The 12,025-nt window shown below is 36.8% G+C and overlaps 1 protein-coding gene across 11 annotated transcripts in view; it reads right to left on the bottom strand.

Annotated features, from left to right (window-relative positions):
• The window catches only part of yipf6 (Yip1 domain family, member 6), a 798,052-nt gene that overhangs the window by 769,787 nt on the left and 16,240 nt on the right, over window positions 1-12,025 (bottom strand). For 10 of the 11 annotated variants that reach the window (XR_007936388.1, XR_007936389.1, XR_007936387.1 and 7 more), the window contains exon 7: window positions 6,542-6,805. Coding sequence is in view for 1 of the 11 variants with exons in the window: in XM_028815499.2 (XP_028671332.1) it covers window positions 6,657-6,805 (149 nt within the window). In the remaining 10 variants the exon portion in view is untranslated. Of the gene's footprint in view, window positions 1-4,632; window positions 6,806-12,025 lie in introns of those variants that run through there. The other variant, XM_028815499.2, reaches the window with a different exon arrangement.

Below are 12,025 nucleotides of genomic sequence, written 5' to 3'. Positions count from 1 at the left end.
TATCTGAAACACCGATTCTCTGCTCCAAATATTGAAAAAAAACTAAGAACTGGATTAATCCTAAAAAAAAAAAAAAAAAGAATTGGGAGACCACTCTTGAGGTTTTTCAAGCATTTGGTCAAGGTAACGAATAGCCAGAAAGACACAGCACTGGGGCAACAATGTGAAATGGAGCCAGTCCTCTCTTACCAGAGGAGGAGATGCTTCTGTTTATGTCAGGGGTAGGCCATCCCAGAGTGACAGAGAGACCTGCTAAAGTACCCATCTAGAGAGACGATAGTTACTCCTGCCACTGGATTACTGGAACCATATGGACAGCAAAGCCATTCAAGAATTCTAATTGGATAGGTTCTGAAGCCTCTTCTACAACATAGATAGATAGATAGATAGATAGATAGATAGATAGATAGATACATTGTGAAATGTGACAATAAATAACAATTATACATGACTGTTAATAAAATGTCATGAAATATTTTTTGTTTATTTTTTCCTGTACGTTGTAGCGATGCTTCCACATTGTGAGGACCAGAGGAGCAAGCGTGGCCAGAGCTTCATGGGAGTTGGAGTTTGGTGCAGCCCTGTTGGGATCCGCAGGTGCTGCTAGGGGCTGCTGCGCCCTTATGGGCAGTTCTTCTGCCATACCCAGAAGTGCTGTCAGAAATGAGTTATCAAGCACCTGGAGCACTTCCGGGTGCCTTATAGAAGGAGCCAGCAGCCACTACGCGGGGAGCTAGAGTCGGGAGGAGGAAGACTAAGCTGGACTCGAGGAGTGGAGGAGAAGGAAAAGAGAAAGAGAGAGAGAGAGAAGACTATTGTGTTTGTGCTGGGACTGTGTTGTAAGCATGGGAAATGGGGGAAGGCGTTTCCCACGAGGTAAAATGAAAATCAATGTGTGTGTCTTGAACTTGTGTCCAATGCCTGTCTGTGTCGGGTTCAGGAGGCAGTGTCTGCTTGGGTGGCCAACAAAGTTTTTAAGCAGATTCTACCAACTACTGTGATTTGGTTGGTGAATCGTTTGTAGAGTGTGGCATCAAGTGGTGTATTTATAGGTAAACACTTCAGATGCACACACCTGAGAGGATGATGAAATCAGTGTTTCTTCAATTAAAGTAGCCACTTTGTGCAGTAATTCTAGCTTACTTTTTCTTGCACTCATATCCACCATGGATGCATATAGTAGATAGATACATAGACAGAGAGAGTAAAAGGCACTGTATAATAGATAAATAGTGAAAGGAACCATATATTGATAGCTAGATAGATCTTTATTTATCCTGAGGGGGAAATTTGGATTTTTACAGATGGACCATTAAAATAAAAAGGCATGCCTCGGTTAAAGGGGAGAAAAGGAAAAAAAAAAACAGACGACTAGGTGACCCCTTCAGGGCTAGCGTCTGTGACCTTTAACCTCCCATGCTGCTGATCACCACTACCTAGAGAGTGAGAATTAGCTCTGCTAAAAAACACACACACGTACGCTTAGAAAAGGAATGTGCGTAAATCCAGTGAGGCTGTCCACCCAAAGGTGAAGGACAGCCCAGGATTTATGAACAGTGAAAGCCGTGTCCTCGCCTTTTGAAGATTACTTGTGTCTCTGGTGAACGGGGTGACAGCAGGGAGCTGGGACTTCACACCAAAGAGCTGCTTTGTGTTAATCTGTAACCCCACTATGTGCCTGGCAAATGATCTAGCCAAAGTCAACATGCTCCAGAGAAGCTCGGGTTCAAAGAGCTACTCACTGTATGGACATGTTCTCTGTTACATTACTGAGTCCTTTCATATTCAAGGTGCTGCTCTGTGTGTGAACATTTATTCAAAAGATGCAGATTTTTTTTTTTATTATTAAAAAGTTTGAACTTGTCCCGCGTCAAAGCTACATTCCTACAAGAGTGCCGGAGGAGCCTCATTTCCAGACTGTCAGCTTTTTCACCTGTTGCTTCTTTCATATTGTTATTTTTGATAAAAATCAGCTCCAGTGAGGACTTTCTTCAGGCTCACACACACCGCAGACAAAAGTTTTGATTGAAGTAATGGAGCTAATCTTCATAATTGCTTCCACATAGTCTTGCACAACTGGAGAAGCCCCCCATGCTGCTCAGTGTGTGCCTCACACAAAGCTCCAGGAAAGTGCCTTCCTGCACAGTACAGTACATCTTCATGTCATCCATTTACATTCCTACTGCACAATTCCTCCAAGCTGCCATTTGTGAATTTCCCATCGGGATTAATAAAGTATCTATCTATCTATCTATCTATCTATCTATCTATCTATCTATCTATCTATCTATCTATCTATCTATCTATCTATCTATCTTTTTGCCACACACTGTAGGGTATCACTTCAAGGTGTTAGAAATAAGCAAGAGACACGGAGCGGAAAATTAATTTCAATTATCAATAATAGCAGAGTATATTTAAAACGAGTAACTGAAACATGTTCATCAGAATACAAACAATACAGCTGAGCTAAAAGAAACAGCACCCAAGCCAGCTGCCATTGCACACACACTTCAGAACAGCTAGCCCACCTGAAGCTAAGCAAGTTCAGGCCTGGCCAGTACTTGGATAGCAGACCAACCAAGAAAAACTTGGATTGCTGCTGAAAGAGATATTGACGAGGTGTTACCCTGTGGTCTGAATGTGGATCCCAGGAGAGAGATGGTGACACTGTTCTTTGAATGAGACCTAAAACTGAGGCCCTGACTCTCTGTGGTCATTAAAAAACCCTGGGCATCCTTCATGAAGAGTAGGATGTATCCCAATGTCCAGGCTAAATTACTCTCCACAGATTAGTCATTCTGGCCCCCTAATCATCCCTTGTCTCTAATTGTCTCTCTCTCTCACCACTGCACCACATAACAGCTGATGTGTGGTGAGCACACTGGCGCAAAAATGGTTGCCAGGTGAGTGCTACATATTAGTGGTGGCTGAAGTGGCTCCCCACTCACTAGGTAAAGCACTTTCAGTGGAGAGAAAAGCAAAATATAAATGTAAAGAATTACTATTATTAAGCTACAACTGCTACAGTTTGGCAATGAAGAAACCTTTGATGATATCCACAGAGACTTAGGGTCTCAATTCTGTGAGTACCCCAAAGAAGTATAGACTATATTTTAAAATGGCAAATAAAGGTCAACAAGGCGGTTACATTATTTATGACTTTAAAGTACGTTTGTCTACCTGGCCTTAAAAAAATGAAAGCATATTCCAAAGCACGTTGGCCAAAGAAGCCTTTATTGGATGTTAATGGCGGGACATTTTTTCAGAATCAGTTCCCTGTTATTATCTAGCATCAAATGTTTAAATATTTGTGATAACATCTTACACTGTTATGAGGAGCCTGAGGGCTCAATATTGGAAGATGTATGGCTCAGATGTAGCGTTGGTTATGTGACAAATGTGTTTCAGTTACTTGTTTTAAATAGACACTGCTGTTTTCGGGAACTGTTGTTAATACTGCAGGGGGTTTCTTAGAGGAAATGGACAGTGGCATATTAAGTTGTGAAATTATCAACGGTGGGTTCATTAAGTCAAATGTTACATTTCATGCCAGAGACTGGCACGCTATGCCTCTTTACAACAAAATCAACACAGTCTCCTTCTGGAGAGACTTACTGTCACCCAATAGTGTTTAGAAACTAGAAGGGGGGCGGCAAGATCAGGTCCTGGAAGGCTACAAGATTCTGTACAAATTGAGCCCATACTAGGAGGCTACCCTTGCCCTTATACTTCCTATTTATTCATTTCTAGACGCTGAGGGTCTTGTTTAACTAGGACCTACTTATTAGATTCATCGTGGTACACAAATTAGTATTCAGTCTTGTCAGTGCTCATGCTGACTAGCAGACATTAAATGCATTTTCTTAGTAGCAGAACTCCAACCCAGGTTGTAACTCGCCTCACATTCAACCAGGTTTTTAACTCCATGTTACCTGAAAGTGCCTACTCAGGCAAGAAAAACAATTCACTGCCCCATTTTTCAGACTCCATTTATATTTTACAATTAATTAGTTAGGGATTATAGAAGGCACATGAAGTGAAAAGTTGTCAGCGTTGGAGCTTATGCAGCATGTTATTGCAGATCAGCTAATATGTGAAATAAAGTGCCTTCCTGAGGAAGTACTTGAAATGAAAATAGGAGAGTTAGAAACCAGGATGGCATGCTAAGACAAAAAAGGGTCTTAACATAACACTATGAACATAAACCCCTGCTCTTTCTAAAGTGACTTCACTTGAATCTTATCACAATTCTGAAATGTACACAAATCAGACATTCATGATATCAAGCCACTCATCTTTATGAAATAAAGCTGTTGAATATTTCTACACCAATTCATAACACGCCTAACTAAGGAAGTCATCAATTTAAAGATAGAAAAAATATCTGTGGCTGGAGTGACAGCCAGTAGACCTTACAGGGGACCTTAGGGAATACAGCTCATCTCATGTGAAATCATTTAAAAGCCCGACTGGATTTTCATATGGATAACGGTCATCTTGTAAAGTAAAACCTCTTAAAAAGCCGACTCCTGAACAAAGAGAAGACATTTCTTTTGTACAACATCAGCACTTACTGTAGTTCTATTCCAACTCAACCTTTCTTCACAAAGGAAAACAACACTGAACTGGTACTTGCCAAAACATTTTATTGGTAATTTTTTTTTAATATAGAAGTCATTTACAGTGCAATTAGTGGAATGCAGTTTACACAGCCAATATGGGTGCAGATTGTTTTCTGCAAATGTGATGGTGGACACAATTTGTGAACTTTGAAGACAATTCTGGGTCTGTGTTTAGTGATCCTTAAACAGATGGCTGACAGCTTTACCAAGGTTTAGAGGTGCCAATTCCAAAACTCTGACAATAGCAACAGATGTGATGTGAAATAAAGATACACACGTAAATCAGTAAACAATCTTGTAAAGTAAGGCATTTGATTGAAGTATCCTGCTTCATAGTAAATAGAGAGTGCAAAAATGACAAGCTGGCTTTCCGTGACAAGGAAAACTACTGTCCTTATGGAAAGGGGAATTCATGTCATTGCCTCCCAAAATTTAAATACACACAGTGACAATTATTAACTCCCAGTCTGAATACAGTCTCCAAACTGAGAATGCAATTATCCTTTGGATAATTCCTGGTTCACAGACCTAATTCTCTTTTGATTTTTAGTGTTATTTTAAATATAACCACCACCATAAGATAAAGACATTCTAGGTCTACAGGTTATGAGAAAGTCAGTAAGACAGGTTGACTCCTAACTGCAAATAATAAACAGGCTGTGAGCCCTGAGACCAAAACTAGTCTTGCTCAGTAAGAGGACAAGCTGAAAACATATTAAAGTCATTTGCAGGCTTGCTAAACTATACGCCTGGGAAAAACATCTAGAAAATGATGTAATATTTAAATGAATAATGTCCATAAAGAATTAAAACCTCAAAACAACTTTAAGTCCTCTTTAGGGTTAGAACTTAAATGACACCCTCCACCCCCCAAAACCAGGTACAAGAAATGCAAAATACTTTAGCAGAATAGATTTTCTCCACAAGCAAAATCCAAATCTTCAAATAAATTAAGAAAAATACATGAAAAATCTACATTATTCAACACTCCAAAAAAATATATTAAAAAAAATCATTTGTATTTGAAAAAAGGTGTCACCCAAGTATGAACGTGCACCATAAACATGAGCCACGAAGATACTGTATTGCATCAGAGTGGAACGTGACTGAAATCAATAAGAAAAAACAAAATGCCCGCTGATTTATCGATACACTAGTCCATGGATTTAGGCTCTCTTTATACAGTATACAAACAGGAACCATAGAAAAAAGTGGATAACCAATGAGTCATGCAGTTCCCCATCCCAGACTCTGTTTAATTAGCACTTCTGTTATTTGCACACATGTTTTGTTACTGTAAAAGGGGGCTGGGGGGGTGTCTGTTAGACAGCTGCAGTAAATCTGCTCCAGGAGCCAGCTGCAAGGCAGTGAAAGTAAACACTCGCCTCAAACACTTCTCAGGCTTCTGCTCCTCCTCCCACACAAACATTTTTATTTACACACACACCAGCAAAAATGAGTGTATGGTGTGTAAATAAAATGGAAGCACACATCCCATCATCCAAAATGCTGGTCATGAAAGAAATGTCATCATTGGGTAGTGCCCAATGGACTGTTATTTTGAAGATACAGTCTAGCTAAATCTGCAGCACACACACGTGTTTGTAAGAAGACACATTCAAACGGCAGTGCACTGATGATGTAATAACCTTAGGCATTAATTATCCACTGTTTTGAAAACAAAATAAATGCATGCGGGACTTTTCTGTGCCACTCTGTTTGAAAGTACATGATAAAAATCAATCCCAAATCCTAGGAACTGTACAGACAAATTCAACTAAAGAGAGGCAAGTGGAGATACAGATAAGTAGACTGAAAATGGGAATTTGAGACTGCATCAGATATCCTTCAGTGCCCAGGACAGACTGAGCAGGACAGCCTTTTTGTATTTCTTTCTTTCTTCCTTCCTTCAAAACTTCAAAAATACATGCACATCACTTTAGATGTCTGCTGCGGTTATTAAATTTGTGCCAAGTCTTGCAGAGCAGAAACTGCTCTTTGCACTTTTGTCCAGTGATCAACTTTGAAACTTCAGTGTCCCACGGTCTTTGTGCTACTGCTTGAAGAAGGAGCAAAAGTGAGGATCATCCAACTAATTACAAAGTAGAAGAGGAATATGGGATAGACAACAAGTGCTTTGCGATTGGGAGGCTGACTGTCAGCCAAAAAGGCTGTAGAGGCTGTCAAGGAAGAAAAAGAAAACATTAAATTGGAAATGGATTGTTAAACAGTTTCAATATGTATAGCAATGAACAGAAACTAAGGAGACTTCAGAAAACAGCACCATCTGCTGCCAACATTGCATAACCCATTTAAATGAAAAACTGGTTTCACTAAATTGTTCCAATTATAAAATATCTCTGATGGTCCAGTTCTTCAACCAGGAAACCTTCTAAGAAAATGGACCCCGGTTATAGCATCATAAGTTAATCAAATGTATCAGAAGCGCTTTTTAACTAATTAAATACTTTTCTGTATACAATATTTTTAGTTGTTTTTTTTTTTCTTTTTTAAACAAGGGGCTAATATTATAAGGTCACTGTAACTGCATACTGCTGAACATGCTACATATAACTGCTCATGAATAAAACATTCTTCCGCTTTTTCTAGTGACTGACCTTGGCTTTTGTTGACAGTCACAGCAAAATTTTACAGGAAACTATATTAATTTGAATTGAAATGGGTAATCAGTATGATTAATGTGAATTTGGGGTATAAATTATTTCTCCTGAAGTACATCCTGTAAAAATGTAACACTTCGATCTGTAAACTTGTACCGTACCGTCGTAAATCAAAATCAATTTAGAAGCTGAAACAAACCTAGTGTATGGAAACAACAGGCTACCTCAAAGAAAGTGGGGAACCGAATATTGCAACCAATAAGAACTGAAATAAACCCCAAATAAACTTATACAACACAAAACTACTGAAAGTCAAATAATAAGTACAGCAAACTTCAAACCTAACCTTGCAATGTGTGCGCACTATGCAAGTATTACACAACAACAGCAAGCCATCTGAACTCCACTTCAGATGGGGTTCTTCATTATACTCAACAATTTGATTTTGAGTGTTGCCAGTCATTTATTCAACAATGTCTGCAAACTGGTTCACTATCAATATTCTCTCCAACGCTGGCATTTATAGATGCTGCAGTAACGTTCCTTTATTTAGCGCACAAACCTTCAACAGCCTAACAACCAGATGGAAAAGATGACCTGTGAAATGCAATGCATAATATTCATTGCCAGTGGTGTGATCACACACCTGATGATTCCAACCAACTTCTGTCTCTCACATTAGACACTAAACATCTGCATTTTTCTATGTGTTCATTGTTATAATACATAGAGTGTGTACACAAAATGTACATTTGTTTTAGATACGGCAAAAATACTATTACAAAATTGTTCTGATCCTCTCCTTATAATACCACATTTTATATCATGCATCAAGTATTGTTTTCCCAATGAAGAAAAATAACCCTATGGAATTTGCAATCTTTTTACTGAATAAAAATGTTGATGAACTGGTAAACATTTTAGCAAATTAAATTCAGAAAGTGTTCTCTATAATAATATCACAATATCAAACTGGATTTGTTAAATGTAGAAATCTACTGTTAAAAATTCAATAATCATTGGAAATAATATATGGCTTCTCGGTGCCTGAGCTTCTTGAAGTGTTATCTCTGGATACAGAAAAAGCATGTCATAGAGTGGAATTGGGATAACTCTTTACTGTCTCTCGCAAATTTGGGTTTGGATAAAATATTTACGTTTGGATTAAGTTACTTATTTAACTCAAGGCCAGAACCCTACATAGGTGTAAACAGTATAAATTCATACAACTTCACAGCAGGGCTGTTAACTATCTCCCAATGCTTTTTGCTTCTGCTAGTGAACTGCTGATCATTCATCTCTTAGGACTGAATTACAAGGTTGCATGACACTACCTGACCTCTACAATGTCATTCTTTTAATATATGACCTGCTTGCCTTCTGGATAATCAAGCTTACAACAGGGGTGCAAATATTTGTAATTTCTCACAATAGAATGAAGCAGAAGGAACTGAGAGAACACTGGAAAGAAAACTTTCTAGAAATTACTCGTTATATGCTTTGCTCAATGTTCCAGTCAGCATAATTCATAACTAACTTCCTTAAAATCAGATTGTGCTTCACTTGGTTAAAATATGGAACAGATGTAGACACCACTGTAAGGCAGAGAAGCTGTTCTGTGCAGCTCCAATAAAGGATAACTGAGTACCTCTCTAACTATAAAGAAGTCATTTATTTCAACCGTCAAAACAATTTTATATTGACAAAGTATTTGCAACAATACAATTCCCTCAACACACTTATAATTTGTTAAAAGGAAACTGCCCAACTTCCCTAATAATCCATCAATGTACATATTTTAGCTACTAGTGAGATCTCTATTAATTCCAGATTTTATCAATTAATTTTAATAAAGTATCTATCTATCTATCTATCTATCTATCTATCTATCTATCTATCTATCTATCTATCTATCTATCTATCTACTGTTCGATGATCTTAGGCAGGTCTGTAGAAGGGTCCTCTCCAAAGCATGCAGTAATACATCTTAAAATCCTACATCCAGCACAATTATCCAGATTAAAATTACCTAAAGTATACGTTCATGTGAAAGTACATCCCATGAAATGCTTTTTGTTTTTAACACAGTTAATACTACATTGTTAGAGCATCAACTAATCTTGCTCTTCTGAGAGAATCCTAAGGCACCATTCATTATCCAAAATGACGTTATGTTACATAAAACTTGGGGGGGGGGGGGGACTTTTGTGGAAAAGTGCAGAGCTTTTTTGCAATCTGTCAAGAATGAATTAACATGATTTTAAAATAAGCTTGACAGGCTCCTGATTACATTTCTGTTTAACTCACGCCGAACAAATGAATACGAGAAGGTATAACATACTCAGAATTTCATTATTACCTATCTCTGCAGTGGGTTGGTTAGGGTAGGGTTTTAAGTGTCAAGATTAATGAATTTCAACTGCTTCTGTGAATTACAAGATTGACTCTGTTTCTGGACTATTTTTATATAGAAATATGCGGTAACTGTATTACTGCATAACTCACTTTAAAGCACACATTTGTAAATAAATAAAAAATTAAATTACAATTAATGCTAAATAAAAGCACTACAATATTGATTAAAACTGAAGTACACTGTGCAGTTATTTGACATATTTTAATATGAAGTAATACAGTAAACCTTACTTCAGCTAGGTAAAAAGTCTATTTTGCTTACATAAACACAGACTACCAATAGTCCCCAAATAAACATCTTAAGGGGATACCAAGCTATTATTTAACACAAGCCATACGGAATAAAAAGGAAAATCGTTTCGATACTGACAGCAAATCAGATTTCAGATTTATAAATGTACGTGCCCTAAGGAGGCACTATTAGGTACATCTGGATTCCATTTTTAAATAATTACTCTATCAGTAACAGCTTATGAGAACTCAATGCTATTCAAATTAGGATGGCGAACACCAATGGATCATCTTTGTAAGTGCATTTCAGAAGGACAATGAGCAAGGATAAAAATTCAAATCATTTTGAACATAACAAAGTAATGGGCCTAACGTGAGTACAGGGTATTCCGGTATTTGAGTAGTTCCACTGTTAAAATGAAGAATGGGTTACATTTGAAGGATGTCTAAAAATCCAAACTGATGATCAATTGAATTATTTGGACCATGTCCTGACATGATTAAATTTGATTAGATAAACTATATTAATCCCATCGGGAATTAATTATAATTGTAGTTGAAAACTTTCTAGAAATATTCTTTTTCTTACACAAACTGAATGACTCTGATGAAGATTAAAAGTTTCCATGCACTCGTTTTGCAGAGTCTTCTGTCCTTTGGTCTTATTTGTGATTTTGGAAAAATGTATTTTCATCAAAAAAGGTAAATTGCAACAAATGAAGCAAGCACAGTGAATAGGTTGTTCAATTAAAGCTTCACCAAAACCCTAATAATCTTCTCATTTCTGTGCGACAATTTTTTTTCTGGCTGTGTGATAAGCAATAGAATTATGAAATGAAGAAAAAAAATGTAAAAAGAGATACTTTCAGCCTACAGAATTTTTAAAATGATTAAAAATGACTACTTTTTTACTTTATTGAATACAAAGTATAGGGAAAGTATTATAATCGCCCAAAGATTAGATGTTGAGATTTTGATGAATCCCAACGTTTTAGACCTCTCTGACTTTCTCGTATCCATTTCGAGATTTTGATGAATCACCACATTTTAGACGTCCGATTCCAAAAATACAATTTTTGGAATTATGTCTGTGTGTATATGTAAACACGATAACTTGAGTACGCTTTCATTTAGGTCAACCAAATTTTACACACAAGTATTAGGTACAAAATGTAGATTTCTATCAACTTTTGGGCTATTTCTGTTAACCGGAAGTGGTACTTTACCTTTAATTCATGCAGCTGCAGAGTCCGATTTATTCAACTTTACTTTTATAATAATTGTTCAATATATTATTAATTTGATTTGCTGTTGGATCTTTAATGTACATCATATAAAAATATAATCATTGTCTTACAGTTCACTCCTTAAATATCCATTCCCATATCTGAGTATATGAGAAAGTCCAGGGGAGACCACTCACAATTTTTTATTAATGTACACTTTCCCATTTTTTTTTGAGTTATTTTTTTATACTGAATAAGGCCAATTGCATTTCCCATTCAAGGATAATATATTTAATTTTTTAAAATACTTTTTATAGTTTACATGGACAATTCTAATTGAAAAAGAGAAAGGCAATTTGAGAATGCAATGCTGAAAGATCATCCTATATAAGAAGATCAAATGAGAAAGACGACTTATTACTTTAAGAAAGGCTGATTGTGGTTTTTCAGATTTAAATGCATAGTTGATAAAGGTTTGAATGAACAGAATGCCATCTTCCCAATATTTTTGTAAGACAACTAAATTGCACCTAAAAATATATTTTTATTCTTTACATTGACTGTGGAATTTGTGAAGAACGGTGTTTACATCAAGTTATTCACCAATATGGTTATTTCAAAACCTCCATGAAATGCAAATTTATATGTCTTGCCTTTTTCCCTCTCACAGGCGATCAAGACAACTTTATGCGTACTGATCCTTCAGACTTTAATCAGATAGATCAGACAGGTATAGGCAAATTTACAGCAGACAACTTGTGAAAAAACATGACTTGTATATCAAAAGCTTTCAAGGGAGCTGTGAATACATCAACTTGTGAACCTCTACTGGTACTATTTGTAGCGTTAAATCTTTCAGTAGACTAGACATTGATCATGGCAAATATTATTGACATAAATGAATTGT

The sequence above is a fragment of the Erpetoichthys calabaricus genome, chromosome 12, assembly GCF_900747795.2.
Source record: "Erpetoichthys calabaricus chromosome 12, fErpCal1.3, whole genome shotgun sequence".
NCBI classification, from domain to species: domain Eukaryota; kingdom Metazoa; phylum Chordata; class Cladistia; order Polypteriformes; family Polypteridae; genus Erpetoichthys; species Erpetoichthys calabaricus.
Note: the sequence above shows the minus strand (reverse complement) of the source record. Positions and strands in the feature narration are given on the sequence as shown.